This window comes from Biomphalaria glabrata, chromosome 7, assembly GCF_947242115.1.
Source record: "Biomphalaria glabrata chromosome 7, xgBioGlab47.1, whole genome shotgun sequence".
Lineage (NCBI taxonomy): Eukaryota > Metazoa > Mollusca > Gastropoda > Planorbidae > Biomphalaria > Biomphalaria glabrata.
In genome coordinates this window covers 8,335,415-8,357,733 of record NC_074717.1, presented here as the reverse complement: position 1 = coordinate 8,357,733, position 22,319 = coordinate 8,335,415, and the positions used below count along the sequence as shown (strand labels likewise).

The window sequence follows — 22,319 nt, the reverse complement described above, 5'->3', positions numbered from 1 at the left end:
TATGATATGGTCTTTATACATTCGCTATCAGTACACATTCGCTATTAGTCCTCATTTGCTATGTAGTACACATTCGCTATTGGTTCACATTCAATATGTAATAGACATTCATTATTAGTACATAATGATAAGAGTTCGATCTCAGGTCCACCATGTCTACGAATGAATCTCACACCACACGACATATGCCTCAACCCACTTATTCCTGTAATGTGTACATAGCTTAGAAAAACATGTACACATCTTCAAAGTCAGCGTTTTACTCACGCGTCTTAGGCCACAAGGATGTACAGACTCTACTATATAAATTGAGCTTTTAAAAATAGTATTATTCATAAATTCGTATTAAAGGTCGAATATAAAAGCTTGTTTCACTTCAGCGAGAGTTTTCTGGCAATAAACAGACTAGGGTTGCAGTAGTTCAGAGGCGTAGTGAGCAAAACGTGCTTCCAGGGGTAAGGTACTTTATTGGCGCCCACCTCCCCCATTTACCTTGAACATATATATATATTGGTGCCTCTCTGTGTGTGGCGCCCTCCCCCCAGGGTATCGCACGGGTCATCGTGCCCCCTTGCCCCTCCCCCCCCCCAACTACGCCTCTGTTGTAGTACACAAAACTATGTACCCAGTGCAATAACAGTAAGTCATCAGACATTCATCAAAAACATATTTCACTGTGCCGAAATGATGTAAGAACAAAAACATCTTTCTAGGGAGATGACACTTTACCTAATCCGAGTTACATCCTAGCTTTATAAAATACCCAGAGTCTTGGTGTTTTAAGTTCCATACATATGTAGAAAATAGAGGCTTCCAAACTGTTGTCCCGGGTGAGGCTGGGATTTTAATTTCGGGATCCTCGGACGACTCTGAGTCCACTCAGCTCTAATGAGTACCTGACATTAGTTGGGGAAAAGTAAAGCCGATTGTAAAGACCTTTAAATCATCTGCCCCATAGACCACAAGGTCTGAAAGGGAAACTTTACATGTAGAAAGTACCTCCCAGGTCAATTGTTTATCTATTTGATATAAGAGTTGTGGAGTTTAATTCTCGTGAAAGACCTCATTAACATAAAAGATAAAATGTAGGCGATTAAGAGAGAGAGAGAGAGAGAGAGAGAGAGAGAAAGAGAGAGAGAGAGAGCTTAAAACTAAAAAAAAAACAACAAAAAAACATAATCTTGTGGAAAAAATAACAACATAATCTACTGGGAATATAAACAAGTAAAGTAGACACCATTCCGACTCTCTTCACAAACTAGAGTGATAGTTAGATAGGCACTCGTGTTGCACTTACTTGTGGTAAGATCACAGTACTTGGCTCTGATGGCATCAGGGAGGATGTCAGATCTTAGGGACAGAAACGTCTCCTCCCAGGTCAGGAACCTGAGCTCCTTGGTAATGATGTTGATGGCAAAATCATTTCTGCCCTAGAAAGTTGTGAGATTTTTAGAAAGAAGTTACTCTAATGTCAACTTTCTTATTTCCTACGACGCCTGTTTGAGCAAGCTTTGTCCTCCTTTACCTAATGTCGAAACATTTAGCTACCTGATTTTAAAAACTTGGAGGCGCGGTGGCTGAGCGGAAAAGCGCTTGGCTTCCGAACCGGGGTCCCGGGTTCGAATCCTGTTGAACACTGGGATTTTAAGTTTCAGGATCTTTGTCTTACAGCCTGACAGTAGTCGGGGAAAAGTAAAGGCGGTTGGTCTTTGTGCTGGCCACATGAAATCCTTGTTAACCGGCCACTGAGTCAAATGAACTTTACATCATATGCCATATAGATCGCAAGGTCAGAAGGGGGAACTGAAGGGGAGCTTTACCTTTTTATTACCTTTAAAAACTTGGGAACCTCTTCCTGAGAATATGTTCTTGAGTTTGACCGCATTCAGTAGTAAAAAGACTAAGCCTCATGGCATAGGATGAGAAACCTTGACATTGGTTTGGATGTGCACCAAGGAAAGACAAGCCAATACAGTTTGGCATTAGCTAGCGTCGCAGTTTTTTTAGTTGAATTCCCATTGGCAAGAAAATGGAGCGAACTGTGTAGTGTCAAATGACATTTTATAAACCTTCCCTCTTAACTATCGTAGTGCCTGTGTAGTGCCTTATACAGATCAAATGACATTCTATAAACCTTCACTTTTAACTACCGAAGTTGTGGGCATTCAAGCAGAAGCCTCCATCTACTTATCACAGTGACGGCATCGGGGAGTTCAGGTTTGGAAGGAATCGTACAGAGTATGCACCGATAGGATTATCTAGTCCTGCATTGCCCGGGCATGCTACCCTGCCTCATAGTGGCGCCCGGGTGGAAACGATTGTAAGAGGAAACGATTAGGCTAAAGGGTAGCAAAACAAGATTCCCGTGGGGGTGCCTAAGGGGGGTTCGAGAGCATCTTCATTGCACTGTGCGGAGTTGTAAAAAAGCTCCCACAACCTTGTCACAATCCAGGCGCTGTTCCTCAAGGGGCCGTTACATAAACGGCGTGTCCTGCACTGTTAGCCTGGTATAGAAAAGGAAAATGGCAGGGATCTTAGTGTACGCGGTCTCTTGCCGCGAGTCTGACCCACCCGTCAGACAGAACAGTGTACACTGTTCTCATTCAGGCCGGTGAAAGGGAGCTCTTGTTCACTTTTGCTGGCCTAGAGTTCCAAGAGCCGAAGGCTCAACTCTACCTGACAGTTTAAGAAGTCCTGCATTGCGCAATAATTGATTGTTATGCCCTAGAACACACTAGGGGAAAGTACTGAGTGCAGGAAGCTGAGTATAGATAACTGGCTCCTGAATTTTTCTTAGTTTTAATTCCCAAAGCATTTTCCGTGTTTGAATGTAGCAGCGTTATCAGGAGTAGCCGCTGGACAAAGGTAGTTAAACAGTAACCATAGATAACAGGCTAAATAAATTATATTCATATAGGATTAACCTTTATATCAAAATGTATACACTTGTAAGCCTTCGCAATATGCAATAGCTACAAACTGCTTCTATGGTAGAACGGTACCAGCCAATCGCCTTTCCTTCCCCCCCCCACCCCCCCAACAAACCCATTGGATTTCAGGGGAGCTAAAATTATTCAAAATCTTAGTATTCACCGGCATCGAACTCGACAAAAGCACCCAAGACTTTAATTTATTGTTATTATTCCTGAAAGTTGAAATCCAAATTATGCCATAACTATGAACGGCGTGAGGTATTATATCTAACTGGAAAGTCCAACAAAATTTTTTCTCTGTTTATTATGTTGAGTGGTAACTACGTGGTAAAGTGCTTAGCTTCCTAACGTAAAGGGTTAAGAGTTCGAATCCAGATGAATAGTAGCACTTCGAACACAGGGAACCATTACGACATCCTAGAGCCCAACCAAATTGGGGAAAGGAAAGACAGATGACCATTTTTGCTGGTCACGTGACACCCTTGTTAACTTTCAGCCATAGAAACAGATGAGTATAACACTGCATGTCCATGGATCAATTATCATGTGCATTATCCAGACCCCCAGTCCGTGTATTACGAGAACCTGTCATCAACATCACACGACTATTACATATCTCTTACGAGGGTGGTTCTGATTTTAGTTTTGACCCTCAGTCTGGCAATATTTAGGAGTTTGCCATCAAATCTGGAATGGAGATAGATGCCTTCTGTGGATTTGCTAAACGCGTTGTGGATTAGCAGTGAAAATAGTATTCCAAAGAGGGTTGGGGCCAGGACACATCCTGTTTAACTCTGCTGTTTATACTGAAACTTTCGGAGCTGGCACCGTTGCACTGCACCCATCATATTTTGGTGAAAAGATACGATTACATTTAGTAGCTTGGGTGGACAGCCCATTATCCGTAAAATTTTAAAGAGGCCATCTCTGCTGACTAAATCGAAGGCCTTTGTCAGGTCAATGAACGTAATATACTCACGTGACACAGTGCCTTGTACAGGTCAAGTTGATGCAGCAGGAAGTCATGCTTATTTTGATCGTAACACTCATTGTTTTCCTGTACCGAAAACAAAAAATAAATAAACCCAGATTCACCCAGAACTGAACAGAATATTACATTAACGATAACTCATCATCATATGTACATCTGTTGCCTCCCTTTGCTCTAGCCGGAACCGGAGGTCAAGGAGGTCAAGGTAAAGGAAGTGAGAACAATTTAACTCACGTCAACAAACTCATGGAGGGCCACCCAGCTCTTTCCGCCCGTAGTTGATAGGTACAGTATATTGGGCTGTCTGTTGATATCCTGCCCCCTGGCTGTCAGGTACACACCGTGCTGGGGAAGCATGAAGGTTGAAAACAAGTGAGAGAGGATTAAACCCAGATTTAAAAAAATAATAAACACAGTTATCTATAGTAATATTTTTTTTTTGGTTATTATTCGCCTGTCGGCTACCGCCATAAGCAGATCTAGCTCTTATCTTATCTTATATAATACAGACGTTACTTCAAAAAAGAAGATGATTACGTCCTATGCGTCTTGCATTCAGTCATGCATATTAACCAATTACATTAAATTCTGCCAAGTCACTGGTTTTCCTGGCTAGCTCAGGCAACCCATTCCATGCTCTAATAGCACTAGGTGTGACAAGTCAAAAACTCGCTGTCAGAGTCACTCAAATTTATCACAGCATTAATTATTATTTTTCATTATTTATTTATTTTATTTTAATTATTTCTCCATCCTACCCCTAAATTCTCCACCCGCCCCACCTTTTCCTCTATACCAGGCTAGACTCAGTCCACCACCTTGGAGAAAACTAGGCCAGTCCTTTCATTTATCTGCCCTTGATCGGGGAAAGATAATCACGCTATCTCTTTTGTCTTACCCGCCGGATGTCTGAAGGACGGTCGCGGTTTACACCACCTTGGTTTGAATGCAAGCTAATCCTTCCCCCCCCTTCTCTCACGTCTCTCTTTGATCTAAGAGATTACCCTGGTCAACACACCGCGTGATATTCCAAGGTGCGGCTCCCACCTCGAGTCAAATCCACCCACGTGTAAGATAAATCTTAGCCTTGGGCATTTCCTGTGTCCGCCCGCACTTTCCAGGCTTATATAAAGTAATTCAAATCAAGCCAGACCCTTTCACTCCTCTATCGCTGTCGATCGAGTCTGGACTATATCATTTATTCTCCCTCCTAGAGGAATACCTGGTGGTAAGCCGAACTTAATCACAAGTTCCATCTTAATTACTCTGTGTATATTTCCATTGGATTTTATCATGTGTATTTTGCTTAGTTCATTTATATTTAATTAGTGCATTGTGTATTTCTCACTGGCGTAAGTAGAAAACATAAACATGTGCTATGTATATATTTTAGTATTGCATTAATCTATTAATGCTACGTTTCTCAATTGATCATTGATGCAACCATGTATATATTTGTACACCTTATTTTATTTCCTTTATCTCGGTTGATCGCCTTGATGATTTTACTATCGCACTAATACTGCGCTTAGAAAGGAGATATGAATTATCTCCCCTGTAATGAATTATCTCCCCTTTACTCATTTTACTCTAATGAGAGTTGCGCCGCTTGAACGGTCATATGTAAACAATCATCTGGGTCGCTGACCACCGCCCAATTCAACCCCCCCCCCCCTTTTCTTTCTCTATCCACCTGTGTTGTTTATTTGAGATCATTATTCCCCTTTTATGTACATTTTATATTATTACTTTCCCCTTTTATGTACGTTTTATATTGTTACTATCAGCCATCTATTTTCCAAATCCCCTTTGTCATCATCTCCCCATTGTGCTCTAAAGCAATTTTACCAATCTGACGAATGCACCTCAGTCGAGGGCATCGATAAGATGCATGAGAGACATGTCCTAACTTGTCTTTATTTATCCGCAGCCTCCCTCAGGTGTCTGCCTATTTACCTGCCTAATTATTTGGCATTGTCTGCCTAGTCAACTGCCTACCTATTAGCTGTATGCTGAGTGCTGTTCAGCACTGCACTCTCCTACTGAGATTGCCTAGTTATTGGATCAACGATCTGTTTACCTGCAGCTGTGCTTAGTGCTATTCAGCGCTGCACTTGCCTACTGAGATCTACTCAACTCTACCACCTGGCGCTATCGGCATTGCCCGCCTATTCGACAGCCCACCTGTCAAGCTATTAGGCGCGACTTCCCGTAGATTCAGATCTGTGTGAGACGTCATAGCTACGCCAACCCTCTGCAACTCACTGGACATATCCTGTCAACTACGCTGCCCACGGCAGATCAGCTCTGCCCGCAGTAACCTTGTGCCCACGGTAGCCGGCCACCCGCCCTACTGTGCCCACTACAGATATTAGATTTTGGGGATTGAGACTCCACAAGAACTATATCACCGGCTTCCCTCTATCCGCTAGAGCGCCACCTCCAGCTGCAGAACCTCAAGCCAGGACACAGCCAGCTGCGACATCAACAGGAATACCAGCTAAGTCAGAGGACAAAGTGACATACTCTCTTATTAGGTGCAAGAGTGATGATTAAACATAGAATATACTAGAGATAGATGCAAACCCTCCCCCTTTTTATTATTATATGTATATTTATGTAAATAAATATCCTTTATTTTAACTTTTGTATCTATCTTTCATTGCTTTGTCTCGTTGCGTGTCTGCTCCCGATTCATATGCTGATAAGTGGGGGTGTGATAGCATTTAAAAATAATCATCCCCTAGACATTAAACGTGCCAAACACACGTCATATTTCCCCACCTGTCACACTAGGGAAGAAGGAGCACTTGCACAAATTTGTCCTAGCATATGGAATGAGGAATGTGCCTTTATCTTTGTGTCTTTCAGAGTATTTTATTAAATTTTGGAGACAAGTCCCTTATTATAATGAAATATCAAACATAAAAACATCTATAGAACGTTTTTACTAAATAAGAAGAACATTTTGCCATTGTTATAAAAATAAATAATAATAATAATAATAATTGTCTTCCATCTCGGTGATTAGAGAATGTGGAGTATTTCATGTATTACAGAGGGGTAGCTAGCAATGCGCGGATGGTGCGGCCGCACCCGACATCAAATTAAGGACCAACATTTAACAACCACAATTGTAATCTAAAATGTATTTCTTCTTGCCCTGCTCTAAGAAGACTTATACGTAAATTAGTATTTCAGAGAAATAGAACACATTGAAAAATACTGTAAAGATAATTTTTTATTACTAAATGTTAAAAAACCCAAAGAAATGATAATCGATTTTCGTAGGGAAAAGAAGGAAATTGATTTTGTTTCTTTCACTGGAGAGACTATTGAAATAGTGCAAACTTTTAAATACCTTGGTACTATCTTAGAGAACAAATTAAATTTTACTCCAAATACTCATTATATCAGCAAAAAAGGGAAGCAAAGATTACGATTACTTAGAAAAATGTCCTCGATTAATGTCAGCGAAAGGGTCTTGGTTATGCTTTATCATATTCACATCTGCAATATTTTAAGTTTTAGTATCACTGCCTGGTATGGCAATCTGAGCATTAAAAATAAAAATAAACTTCAAGGAATCCTAAATGCTGCTGGTAAAGTCATTGGCAAAAAAAAAACAACAAAAAAAAACATTTGGGCGGCTGTTTGAGACAAACATTCATAAAAAAGCTAAAAAGATTCTAGAAATAAAAAAATCCCCCTTTGTGTCAGGATTTTGTGATTTTACCATCACAAAAGAGATACACAAGACACCGATAGCAAAAACAAACAGACACAAACACTCTTTTGTTCCCTTGGCAATCAAATCATTAAATAGAAACAATTTTATATAAACTTTGTCACATGTAACTTATGAGTGAGTCTGATGTGGATGTACACTTTGGTTTTCTATAATTATAATGTTTTGTTTGGTGTAATGCACAAATTGTAAGACAAATTTCCTTATGGATAATAAAGATTATTATTATGTTAGAAATGAACGAGTAGTCATTCTCTGGCGCTGCGAGGGTCGAGTTTCGCTAAAGAGAAACAAAATTCATCGTAGTCCCTATAACAGCTTCCACTGAGGAATTTTCTGTTGATGTGGCAGGTCTGCAGCAGTACCGCCCTCTGACAGGCAACGAAGATGTTCCTAGGAATGTTAAGGGCCTTGAAGGTGTCTGTGAGGTCAGTTGTTATTATCCTCCCCCTATTATTATTATTATTTTATACTTGGTCATCTATGTTCTGTTTTAAAATGAAATAGAAGCTGCAGACCATGATGTGACCTACATATCATGTCCAATATCAAGAAGGCAAAGTCGCTGTTAGTAATATAAAAAGCCCTTTTTAAAAATATCTTCGGGCCTTCAGCAGACATTGATAATCTAACCTTTTATATTAAAAAAAACAACAACGCCCAGCTTTCAACAGAGCTCCACGGAACGTAGGGTGACTTTAGCCACATACGGTGCACTCGACTCCCTAGCGTGCAGTAATAATTGTTTATACACAGAATCGCTAATTAATTGGTTGTCCATGACTGCTCACGCGTTCGTATGATGTCACATCATCACCAAAATAAACTCACCACTTTGTTCTCATATCATACGTGGTAGTCAAGGTCAATGTCAGATTTCATAGTAGTAATTGTAGTGCATTTCCCAGGTAAAGTAGCTGTTTAAGCAATAAAAGGACCGGTTCTCGGTGTGAGTAACCTAATTACTTTTTCCAGTTTCGATGCATTAATTAAGGCTCTTGGAAGCAGCAAGCACGTGAGTAACGTTGTTTCTTCTTTGAGTCTATCTGTTACGGTCTTATACTTTTGAGGATCTTTGTTCAGCCAGAGAAGTTACCAAAACGTAAAGTAACATGATAATGTATTTATTATTTTCAGACGATTGAAACATTTCTTTTAGGATCACTGTACGAAGGGTTCTTAAAATATTTTATAATTAGTGGTATATCATTCGTATAAATATATTCTTCTGTATTTAGAAAATGTTCTCTATTTCTCTATGGCCTGGGCATTAGCTGTGGTCGGAACGATGTCGCCCACACATCAGTTCCCCCCCCCACTCCACGCAGCTGATGTATCCAAAGGAACGGCAGTGCCGATACAGTTTGGGGTCAGCGGCTGCGCAGGTTCTGCCAGGGAGTCAACCCTGAGGAAAAATCAGGAGCTGGCGACCCTAAGGCAGTTTGCAGCACCCAAAAAATGTTCTAGTCATTCAATTAAAGAAGTTGTTTTTTTTTCTTAACGTAATCCTTGCAAGGCATGGCTTTTCCGCTAGCGTTCTGGAAATGAGAGCTATTGTACATTATTGAAACGCATTTTTTTCACACAAATGATTTAACTCTTTCTCTCCGTAATTATTTACCACATTCTGGTGGAATCAACGTTGGTATAGTCAGTTTGGAGAGAAAGAGTTAAAGTTGATGTACATATTCATTAAATAAAGCTCTGTCTGTCTGTCTGTCTGTCTGAATTATTTTATACATTTTTCTCCCACATCCCAATCTCTCATCAAGTTGAAACTTTGCACTATTTTTTATTGTCCGAAAAACATGAATCGATACAAATTAACAAACGTAAAACAAATTTTGCGTTACTACGAGATACTGCAGTAAATGTGCAGTTGTTTCCCTCATATAAGCAATGTTTTAAAAATTAACGCTACTTTTTATATTTATTTATTATTTTGGGGGGGGGGGGAAATTCACTCACCAGAAAGCTCTTCTTAAAGGTTATGCAGGCCCATTTGTGACCCAGATATTTAGTCAAACCTAATGTAAACTGAGCCATTGTCTGCTGGAGGCATTATGCAAATTCGTTACTACACTACGGAAACCATCTTTTCCAGCACCATCTTAACTTGGCTTTTTGATAAATTACCTGGCCACTGGACAGCCATCTCTCAACTATGTAGGATTGGTTGTTGGGAATAGCCACGTCATCACACACACAGAGCACGTGGAGCAGGTCAAGAAATCTGTAATTCTGAAATGTAAAAGGTCAACCAATTCTCACCCTTACACTCAACTTTTTCTTAAACCCTCCCCAACATTAAAAAAAAAACAACCTTTCACACACCAGGTGTGGGTCATCGTTACATCACCAGTTTAAAAAAAAATAACATGGGAGATAATAGGTGTCGAAGTGGAAACAACCCTGTTTAAACACGTCACTTAATTAAATAACGAAGACATGTTCTCTTGTTAATTACCTCTAACTACAAGAATATCAACCGAACATCGCTCCACAGAGACTCTAATGTTCGCTTCATGTTTCTGAAGAGTCAGATGTGAAGCGCGATCAAGTTTATTTATTTAACAGATATCTGAGTAATGTCAGTGATGATTCAGGTCATTTATACAACCCTTCTGAAACCTAACAGAGATTTACATGTAGGCGTAACTAATATGTTGAAATACAAATGACACTGGAATAGTTGAAGCTCAAATCTCAAACGAGTATCCTGTGACCTTCTTATAAGTAGGCCTTCGTAATAAGTAGCCCCTTGTAATTATTAGGCCCATTGTAACTAGTAATGCGTAGGGTCTTGTGATACGTAGGCCCTTGTAAAAAGTAGGCCTTTGTAAAAAGTAGACCTTTATGATAATTAGACCCTTGTAAAATGTAGGCACTTGAGATAATTTATAAGTAGGCTCTTGTAATAAGTAGCTCTTTGTGTATAATATAAAATATAATCTGACATATAGTTTATAAGCAAGATGTTACAAGATACAATTATTGATTTCAGCACACCGATATCTTCCTGTTATCGGAAGAACGCCAGAGAACAGTGGAGCAAAGATTGTTCACTTGCAAAAACCAAAAGGCAGGTGGCCCTTCTAGGCAGACCACGAGTACGGCGGCTTGATGACGTAGATGCAGCTCTTCAACAGCCAAGAGTCCGAGCATGGAGACGTAAAGCCCTGGATAGATCAGAATGGAGAGATGTTCTAAAGCAGGACAAAGACCTCCTTGGGGTGTAGGGCCACTGGAATAGATGGATCGTCAAAAAAGTCTCTAAGTTTCTTTTTCCCATATCATCTCTCCGTTTCCAAGCCCTGCTACCAACAGTTTAAAATCTGTCTCACCATTTCTACTTAAACAGAACCACCCTACCTTCAGGCCTTCTGTCTAGTTAATAAATCTCTGACAAACAACTATCAAATATATAACTGTAGTTCGTTATGTTACCTGCGATTTCTCCAATAGCGTGACGAACTGATCAATCTGTGAGTGCGTGATGCGGTCTACGATCTTTCGCTTGTCTCGAATCAACTCTACAATCATTTGAGCAACGTTCAGACCAATCCCTCCCTGAGAGAAAAAGGCAAAACAAGTAAATAATTAACAGACAATAGTTCCAGTTAGCTATAGAACATGAAATGATGTCCGCAACGATCATAATTGTACCTCAATTTGTTGGTATAACAATGCAAGTGAAACTTTTTTAAATAAAAGAGTTCCACTTAGAGGAGGTAATTTTTGAAGCTGATGGGAAGATCAGACGACATTGTTAATATATTTGTTATAGCCAGTAGTCACTTCTGAGTCTGGAAACATTATGGAATATTTATGGTTTATTATTCAAAATTTGTCAAAGAAATCATTTTACTGTCGTGTTAAAGTTTATGTTGGACGCCATGTTTTGTTGGAAGAATTGTTTTGGGAGGGGTGATAAGTGTTTGGAATGAGACCAATAGTTAGCCGCGCCAGGTGACACTAACCCTAGCCGCGCATCTAGATCGTATATTTTTCCTTGCTGATTATTCCCTCACACTGTCTAATGTGATCAAAGTACCTTCTGAGTAAACTGGGTCTGGAAGAAGTCGATGTACTTAGCAAAGTAGAGGGCATTCTTTCTGGACCTGCCAATCATGTAGGTGTACAGTGTCTCGTATGCTTCCTTGAAGACAGAGGTCAAGTTCATCTCATCTGGCATGCCGTCAAGTGGACATTGCAAAATCTTCACCAGCAAATCAATGACCTGGATATGGAAAGAATGAAAAAGACAAACATTACAAAATACATTTTTAAAATGACAATCTCTCCATTATTATACTCCAAAATTTAAAATATAATAAAAAATAAAACTTAAAATATAATATATTAATTTAAAAAAAATAATTACAAAAATATTTGCTTCAAACCGCATATCGAATTCGTGACATAACGTTTTTGATTCGGCCAGCGGACAATGCATACCTGTGCGATTATTTATTTGTATGTTTATTATATGAGCATTTAGATCTAATACTAGACCTAGACTTCTGATTTAGAATTATAACGGTGAAACTAGAATTGTCCCCATGTGACCAACGAGCTAGTAATTCTTTTCTCAGCGATATACATAACTGTTGGATTTCCTAACCCTAACCATAGAGCCTTTTATTGTGTGATCAGCTGTCCATGCAGGTTCCTGGCTAATTTCATGTTTAATGAAGTTCAGACTTAAATAGAGGTATTTTAAAAAAGTATATTGGAGTCAATAAAAATAAAACCACTTAAATATTTAAATGATTGTATCTTCTTTTGATCGGCTATGGCCAAACGTCGACTCAAGGTACCTTCGCTGTGGGGAAGAAGAGGAAACCGTGTCTCATATTCTTTTTAAGTGCCCCAGACTTGCTGATCTCCGTCTCGACAGGTCTGGGATAACAAAAATCCTCATGTATGCAATACGCAAAACAGCTGGGTTTCTATCCAGGGATTTTGCAAGAGAGGATTTGATCTTCTCAAGACCTCACTCAAATGGAGTTTGATGCTGATGATGATCTTGTCTTGACAAAATGGAAAAATGTTCTGAGTATTAGAACATAAACCAATGTGATAATTTCTGAAAACGTGCCAATGCTGTTGAAAGTTTTTCACTGACTACATTAATTGAGAGATAGATCTTTGTTCATTACTCTATAATTATAGAAGAAAATGCGTATCTGTTATATAATAGTTCTCTCTTAACAAGATCGAAATCAATATTTCTAGGTCTCTAAAGTTTTTAATTAGTCTTCAATCTGTAGATGAGGCTCAAGTGGGCTCAGTTATATATATGTCTAATCTAGAGTATTGTATATACAACTCGCATTCTCCTCCCGACATTAGTGGAGGAGACAGTTTTTAAACCTATTTTTATCCCCTCTTTTATGATGTAGCTATTTTGATTATTTATGGAGATATACATTATGATCTTGTTACATCTGTATCAGAGCTAGTGTGTGACTTCTGCAGAAAGTACTTGCATAAGTAAAATATATAAATATTTATTTAAAAAAAGGCAAAGCTGATATTGAGTAAAATTGTATCCATCATTTTGAATCAATCGTAATTAATTTTTTAATAGATCAATTTTAACAATAATACATTTGTACGATTGGAAATATTTGTATGAATTGTTTTTGTTTGGCGCGTCTCTCATGGTTATAGCATTCTCAATGCAATATGGTCAAATCACGTGGACTTGGACCAGCTGGATGGTGAGAGAGGGGGGTATGTGGGAGAAGGTGTCCATGTTGCTTTTTCAAAAGGTATTTTTAAAAAAACCCATAAAAATACTGAAATACTCCTCACATTCTCTACACGGGAAACACCAAATCGCTAGCTATTAAAAGTTAGAACAAAATCGACAAGTTCGTGAAATTCCAAAACTAAAAATCTGTTAGTAACACATAAAACTAAGAGGTCTGTTAAAAATTATCGCACAGTTAAAATATAATTTGTGCTCCTGCTGATTGGGAATCAGAAGAGAACATTTTTTTGGACGGCGAGGGGAGTTATGACTTTTTATAGGCCAGTTTTTTTTGGGGCTTTCTGATTCTTCATGGTTATACCGGCCTCGTACCAAGTTGTTTAGGTTTTCCAAGAAAGCAAACATTTTTTTTTAGGAAACCTCGGAATTAGCGCTATTCAATTTTAGCTTTGTCATCATAGGAATCCTTGGACCTTAGGCCTCTTTTCTTTGCCTCTTTTTTGGGCTTTATATGCCTCTTTTTTTTTTGAGGGGGGGGGGAGGGCCTCCAGCCTCTTTAGTGGGATTTTTTTTAAAATTTAATTTTTATTTGTAAGTTCTCATTTTTCACAAATATTAAATCATAAAGAATTAAAGAGAAAATTTGAAACATGATTAACCTATACTTAATTAGTTTACAAAAATATAATAATAGTAATGAAAATATTATTTAATAGCAAAGACATACTACATAACTATTGAAACCATCAGACAGAAAAATGATACAAGGATAACCAACCATAATTAAAAGCAAATACACACCAACACTTAACACTAACAATGCATGACCGCACCCACATTCCAAATAGGTACTGAAACCATTAGATGTGATGGAATATTTAGAGCCACAAATATGATATATTAATAGCATATCAAAATATATTTAATAGCTAACGGGAATGAAAGTAAATATTTCATATAGGACGATTACGATTGAAATTAGTGAGATGATTTGTGTTTTTTAATTTAATATATATAAAACATGCAAAATCTTCTTGGTGCTAGCTGATTTGAATAAAATGAAGAAATAGAAGGTATTGCACTAAAGCTACTAACCCTTAAGTTCCTCATTAGTTTCTGTCTGTTCTTGTTGGTGACTCCATTGACGTACATAAATCTTTTCAACTCCTCCATGGCCTGGATTGTCATTCGGGGTTGGCATTTGGGTTGTCATCAGGTTGTCATTTAGAAATGTCCAGGAACGGAAAACAGAAAGAAAGAAACGTTAACTTTGGAATGAGCGTGTGGGTGTGTAGTGTGTAACACACCTAATCAGAAAACACTAATTAGCTTATCCTTTTTCAATTTGAAAAAAAACAAAATGCTGAATAGTTGAAACGGAAGTGGATAATGTAGTCATAGCAACAGCTTTTATTGTAGTGACATCAGTAAAACTTACAGTGAGAGTCAGATGAGTCTTTTTAGCGTTGAGAGTCACAGAGTCATTTCTCTGGGGAGAACAAAATGTTTTTCTATTATTAAAATTACTTTATTTGACGCTTCATGTTCTGGACCAGAGATTCCCAACCTGTTTCGTCCAGGGGACTATTTATGTTTACCTCACTCTTGTCACGGGTCTTATTAGAGCATTTCAATAGGAGTCGAGTCTCTGGGGATTCGTTTTCAAAGAGCTAGTGCTTCCGAATAGGATACAGTCAGGGACCTGAGTTTGCCCTTCTGGTCATAGGTTGGGAACCGCTAATCTTGAGCAGATTTAGTGAATAATATGTAATATCGAGTCCAGGGTCGAACGACTAAGACAGCCTAGAATAATATCACCATTATATTTTTGTACATGAGTTTTGGTTACTCCATAATCCTAATCTTTTATAAAAATGTGTTTATTTTCAAATATGTGAGGGTCATAATAAGTATCGAAGTAACAGTGTGAATAGAATTATTGCTTATTGTGTCTTATATGGGAGTATCCAAAATAACAGCTGGAAAAATAGCTGACCATGTTTTAGTATTATTTTAAAAACTATATTAGAAAAAGTTTCTAAGTAGAAATAACTTTTAGTTCAAAAACTTCTCGGGATTTAATCTAAATGATGTGCAACAGTTTTTCAAATACTTTTTTTTCATCTCGATATTCTATTGGGCCATGTGACTAAACGCTTGATATTATAACGTCCCTTACGAGACCACATTGACCTCCTTACGGTACTTACATCTTTGATGAGGTTCAGTAAGAAGGGCACCATGCCGGCCACAAAGTTGAAGTCGTCCACGTAACCTTTCTCTACGTACTGGATGGTGAAGGCGTCGTCGTACATGCTCTCCCCACTGGCGGCAACCTGGGGGGTCAAGGTCATTGACATAGAATGTGAGAATATTAGGAAAGGTATACTGAACAGTCGAAAAAGATTTCCTTTGCTAAAATGACTCAGCATAAAGCTGAACATAAAGCATATAAACTGATTGCCTAACTGCGGAAGTTAAGAGTTTGTATCCTGATTTAAACTATGAATTTTTTAAACCCAAAAATTAAATCGAGCTGTATTGTGTTTTCTGAGTGACTAAAGTCATCATCATCAAATTCTATGTGAGTGAGGGTTTGAGGGGTTCAAATTCTCACTTGCGAAAAAGCTCTGGGCAGAAACTCTGCGCTTGTGCGCAATGTACATATGTCTCTTTATAAGTCAAGAGCCTGGGGCCTCCTAGACCTTTCGAGACAGAATTCAAAGTCTGAGACAGTCGTAAAAAGAATATAAGACTTTTTTCTCTTACTCCCAGCAGCGAAGGCAGCCGTGAGATGAACTTTGGGCAGCCTCCACCACGGGTTACACATTTTGCCACAACCGACCCAAAGGAAACTTGTCTGTTGGTAATCGGACGACATACCAGAAAATCATCGAACGTAAGAAACGCACAAAGCCAGTAAGAAATAAGAGCTAGGTACACTCAACAAACGAAAGACTTGGACCACTAACCTCTGGCTTGAATTAACTTCAAATTAAAATTTAATTTATTTTAATTTCTTTTCAACTGTACTCGTGGAAACTAAATAATTGTCAGTGAAATAGTTTGAACAGAATTATTATTAAAATAGGTACCAAACTATTTTCTTTATATGTTCGCTTAAAAAGCAAACCATTGTTGAACAATGCACACAACAACTGGCATGGCTGCAGCTATAGCGAACACCAGAATCTCCCCATCTAATATTCAAATAAAAACACATATTGAGATAAGCGAATGTGTAAATTTACTGAGAGTTTATCAATTTCTAATGATAGGCCTAAAGATCCAGACCTAGAAGAAGGTGCGTCTAATTATTCATTTCACTCTAATGAAGGCAGCGGGAATACCCGCTATGTTTGTTTAGACCAAATAATGGAGTTTTTCCAATCCGGTCAATTAGTTAATAATTCTTTTTCCAAAGAAAAACACTGTGTCGTATTTCTAGGAAAATTGTTTTCGAGAAGGGGAAGTCCAGATTTTTCCACCCAGATCCCAGGAATTTTTCAAGCTGAATGGAGCAATCGTAAAAAAAATGGGACACAAAAAAAAAACACAGAACCCAAGACATGAAACTGGATTGAACTGGGATAAATGAGTTTCAGCAAGAATACCAATGACTCGATCTACATAAAGAGCTAGGTGCAGCATTTACACCCCATTGAAATGGGAAATTTTCCAAGTTTCCCAATTGTCCAGCAAGTTCGAGAACTCGAAGGCGATGCCTTCTTAACCCCGAATGTATTTATTGTTGACCTCCCTGCTGGTGCCCCCCGCCTACAATTCGTTAATTGCATCACTATTCATTCGTCTCACAGGCATACATATTTCATGACAATTAGGGCGGTCCATGCATATGTGCACCTCGGAACACCCTGCTCTCTCTCTACTGAGTACGTTGACCTTTACCATGCTCATTCTTCTTTCAAGTCAACCAGGGCACTCACTGGCCACTCTTTCTTATCTTACCATATAATACAGACGTTACTTCAAATAAGAAGATGATTACGTCCTATAGTCATGCATTCAGTCATGCATATTAACCAATTTATTAACCTAAATTCTGCCAAGTCACTGGTTTTCCTGGCTGGCTCAGGCAACCCATTCCATGCTCTAATAGCACTAGGGAGAAGGAGCACTTGCACAAATTTGTCCTAGCATATGGAACGAGGAATGTGCCTTTATCTTTATGTCTTTCAGAGTATTTTATTAAATTTTGTTTTTGTATTTGAAGATTAGGGTTCAGAGTTTTATGTATAATAGCTACTTTACTTTTGAGTCTTCTATTCTGAAGGCTTTCTAAATTTAGTGATTTTACTAAAGGTGTTACTCTAGTCAAATGTTCTCCCCCCCCCCCCATAACCAGAAGAGTTATGAAAAAATGAATTTAAAACAATAAGTTTCTCAAAACCTTTTGTTGCTGGTTCTAGCCGATAAAGAGTCCACACGTTTGGAATCTAAGTTGTCCGGACAGTTACTTTTTGATAATTGTCTTTGGGCTGTTGAACGTTTCGGCATGTGTCCGGGTCGTTAGAATGTATGAATGTGTCCGGAGTGCTACTCACTGGTTATTATTTCCGTGTTTGTAAAATGATATAAATCTGCCCGGACTACTGCTATACGCCAACTATGCCGCCAGTGCCGAAATTAAATAACACAATGTCCCCAGACTGTTAAAAGTAGAACAAATATTTCAGATTATTGCTATCTATCAACTGTATCCGGACTGTACATATTTCACTATTTGTGGGCATGTAGATCTATCAAACACATGATTGACTTCTGCTATCGGGTAACTTTGGTTGGACTGATTGCACATAGATTTACGATGAACAAGTCAGAGAAACCAAAATGGAGATTTCCTCGAGGAACTAAACAATGTCAAGGACACTAAATGGACCTTTCAAAAATGCTGTCAACTAAATGTGAATTACAAACAGAAGTGCTTAAAACATTAATTCTACAGTACTCAAATTGGCTAAATTGGCGTCATGTCACTTTTTAAAACCACAGCCTAACAACACTTTACTTCGTACAGCGGAGACACCAAAACGCTGGCTATATTTAGGCTTTACGTCATGTAAGAAAATCTACAATAAGGTCTTTATTATTTTTAACTCTTTCTCTCCGCAATTTTTTTCCACGTTCTGAAAGAATTGTTCATTTTCTACATGTGTACATTGTACTTTGTTATCGTTTAACTTCAATAACATTTTTGTTTCTATACCAGGAAACGTTACTTTTGGTATAGAATTATACATGCTGTTTTCTATATAACACAAATTAATGTTTATAAAACCAAAAATTAATTTAATTTAATGGAGTCAAATCAACGATAGTATCGTTAATTAGGAGAGAAAGAGTTAAACAATTAAACAGAGTGACATAGGCAGATACCAGGACGACAGCCCAAACATAAGTAAAATATTAAAAACTTTTTCAAAAATCGCTTTTTTTTTTTTTTTTTTTTTTTTTTTAAATTTCATTAAGCATATTTTTTTTTGGAAATCTAGACTAGCATAAACAGCAAACAGCAAACTTGACACATAAAGAAAACTATACATGCGGCGAGGGCGGCCAACCCCCGATGACGGTGTTGGATCAAACCCAACTGGAAGTCCAATGCCCGATACAGAGCGTCACATGAGGTTTGCGGGAGGACAGCACTTTATGGAGACAGCTTGCTGCCCAATGCGCCGGACGGCGCGGGAGGACCTAAGTCTAAGTAAGTAAGTAAGACTAACATAAATAAATGTGTGCGATTGGAGATATTTTTAATAATTGTTTTTGTTTAGCACAGCTTTAAGGTTTATGGTGTACGCTCCGATAGTGTTCAAACCTTTTGAGGTTAATTTGAGAGGGGGTGTGGAGGTGAAGGCGTATCCTGGAGAGGGTTTCCGTGCTGTCTCTTCAAAAGTAATTTTAAAAAATTGAGCCAGAATTGGAACCCCAGCCCCAACGATCGAAAGCCAACGTGTTGGATATACCACTGAGATAGTTAAGGACTTATTTTAAAAAATAGAAGTTTCTAGTTATCTTTTGTTAGTTCAAATTCTCAGCAAAAACAAACAAACTAATTCTCTACACAAGGATTAACTCCCATGAGTCCCCTTTGCTCGATCTACACAAAACAAAAATTGAATTAGTTACGTCTTATTGATTCATTTAGTTTTTGGTTAGTGATACATGAATTGTCGAAAATTGTGCAAAGTTTCAACTTGATCCGAGAATGGGGAGTGGGAGAAAGAACATGTGCAAGATTTCAACCAGACAGATAGAACGAGTTTATTAAAATATTAAAAAAAATCAACAATTTGAACACAGTAATTGATAAGTGTCTAGCAAAGTGCGATAAACTTACAGAGACCATTACATATTCCCCCCCTCCCCCATCAAATTTGGGCTAATGTCATACAATCAATCTATTAAAAGCTTTTTTTTTTTTTAAGCGTATCCCAACTTTTAATACTAAATCCCTGATTATTTTATATTCTTTATCTCTATTGAAATCCAAATAAATTTCTATTAGATTAAGTCCTTAATTACGATTCATCATATGCCTTAGCCTCTAAACTTAAAAAAAAAAAAACACTCATTAAATTTGAAACCCCCCCATCATGATAATGGGGAGCGGTCGGATTTATCCCAAGTAATAATATGCTAGTTATTGAGGTCACGTGTTTAGCTCCTCACTACAATGACCAATGGTGGACAGTAAGGTCTAATTTAGAGGTAACGTAACCACAGCTTTCAACAGTAATGGATAACAACAAAAAAAAAAGTAATTTATTTTGTGTTCGAGGTTTAATCCGATGTCTTGTCTAGAGTTTTGCAATACAACAATGGCGACTGCTCTACATCCGTTCAAAATAGCTGCATCCTAGCATCCTATCCTCTACGTAATAGAGAAAAAAATATGCGTACATTTAAAACTTTTTTTGGGGGGTGGGGGGTGGGGGGTGGAAAAGCTGATAAGTCAGTATACTTTGTGGTTAATCTCATCAGGACAAGCCCATTGTAAAGTGGTGATCGGTGGTGACGACCTCCCACCCCTTTTTTATTTTCTCGCTTGTCTAGCCCTGCTGAGTGGCAATGCCCCATTAACTGACACCTCTGCTTTGCTAATGCACGTATAGAGAACACTTCAAAGCGATCAGATAAAATCAAGCGTTGAATTGGGAGCCACACGTTTTGCGTTTAGTTCATATTAAGAAGAATGGCTCAGAGAGGTCCCTGGTTTAAGAATATGAGCTTCCCCTTACCCCCCCCCCCCCCTGAAAAACTGCAAGGTATGAGATTGACTGAAGATTGACTCGTTTTGTGCGTATCATTTCATTTAAAACAAGAAAAATATTACAAATACTTTTGTACAAGAAAAAACATTAAAAAAAATATTTTTCAAAAAAGACAATACCTCCATTATTAAACTTCAAATATAATGAAATTATAAAAAAAACATAATTAATTAAATAAATGCATACGTTCAGTTCAGGTATCGAACCCTTGACAACGTCAGCTGCAAGGAAATATGCATTTTCTGATTGGTCAGCAAGGAAGATATATATATATATATATATATATACTAGTAATGGGCCAAGATGCAATTAACCCATTACAGCCATTGTTGCTATGCCACTGGCCAAGACTTAGTGTTTGTTAAAAAAAATATTTTTATTTTTGTTAATTTTTGTCAATTGTTTTTAGTGTTATTTATTTTTGTCTTTGCGTGTATACCTTAAAACCTTAGTAATAAATTTTCAAAGCATTAGGAACAAAACAGCAGACTTAGAAATTTTATTAGAATGTGAGAAACCAGACATAATTGCAGGAACAGAAACTTGGCTACATCCTGAAATTTATAATGCAGAAATTTTCAAAAGTAATTATGAAATTTTTAGAAAAGATAGGGCTGATAATCATGGAGGAGTTCTTTTAGCAATAAAAAACACTCTTATAGCAGAAGAAATTACCTTACCTAACTCAAAAAATATAGAATCAACATTTTGTAAAATTAATACCACCTCAACATCCCTAATAATAGGCAGCATTTACAGACCACCAAATTCTAGTTTAGAATACATGCAGGAACTATGTAATCAGATTACTACACTTAAAGAGACAAATAAAAATGCAGTTTTTTGGATTATGGGTGATTTCAACCTACCTGATATAAATTGGAAAACACTAACCATAGATAAACACCAAAACCTTAAGGACATAAATGAGCTTTTCATAGAAACTTTACACAACCTAAGTTTAGATCAAATCATTAAAAAGCCAACTAGATTAAACAACACATTAGATCTCTTCTTAACCAACAGACCTGGATTAGTAGTTGATTATGATATTATCCCTGGTCTATCAGACCATGAGATCATAAAAATACACAGTCAGATAAAAGCAGTAGCCAATACAAAACCCAAAAGATAAATCATACTCTGGAATAAATGTAACCTAACACAACTACACCAAGCTGCATTAAACTTTCAACAAACATTCTTATTAGAAAAAGACATTAACTAACCAGTCGATGACCTCTGGAATTTCATTAAAAACCATCTTAAAAGCATTATAGAAAATCATATACCAACTAAATACACAGCAAACAAAATAAATAAATGCTGGTTTAATAATAAACTAAAGAAGCTTTGTAAACAGAAGGAAAACCTATATAGAAAATTTAAAGAAACTAATGCAGAAAGAGTTTACAAAAAGTATATAAAAATTAAACACTTAACCCAAAAAGTAAGCAGACAGCTACAGAGTGAATACATAAACAATGTAATATCTAAAGATAACAACAAAAACCTATGGTCATACATTAAGTCTAAGAAAATGGAAACAACAGGCGTAGCGCCATTAAAAGATGAACATAACATAATACATAATGATAATGAAACTAAAGCAAACATCCTAAACAAATACTTT

General features: G+C 37.6%; 1 protein-coding gene across 8 annotated transcripts in view; it reads right to left on the bottom strand.

Moving 5' to 3' along the window:
- LOC106060158 (inositol 1,4,5-trisphosphate receptor type 1-like) overlaps window positions 1–22,319 on the bottom strand; it is a 204,698-nt gene that overhangs the window by 88,421 nt on the left and 93,958 nt on the right. For all 8 annotated transcript variants that reach the window (XM_056035575.1, XM_056035572.1, XM_056035573.1 and 5 more), the window contains 9 exons: window positions 15,602–15,727; window positions 14,830–14,880; window positions 14,487–14,567; window positions 11,727–11,912; window positions 11,120–11,242; window positions 9,809–9,913; window positions 4,159–4,269; window positions 3,913–3,990; window positions 1,298–1,430 (listed from right to left, as the gene is read on the bottom strand). In XM_056035575.1, coding sequence (XP_055891550.1) covers window positions 1,298–1,430; window positions 3,913–3,990; window positions 4,159–4,269; window positions 9,809–9,913; window positions 11,120–11,242; window positions 11,727–11,912; window positions 14,487–14,567; window positions 14,830–14,880; window positions 15,602–15,727 — 994 coding nt within the window. The remainder of the gene's footprint in view (window positions 1–1,297; window positions 1,431–3,912; window positions 3,991–4,158; window positions 4,270–9,808; window positions 9,914–11,119; window positions 11,243–11,726; window positions 11,913–14,486; window positions 14,568–14,829; window positions 14,881–15,601; window positions 15,728–22,319) is intronic.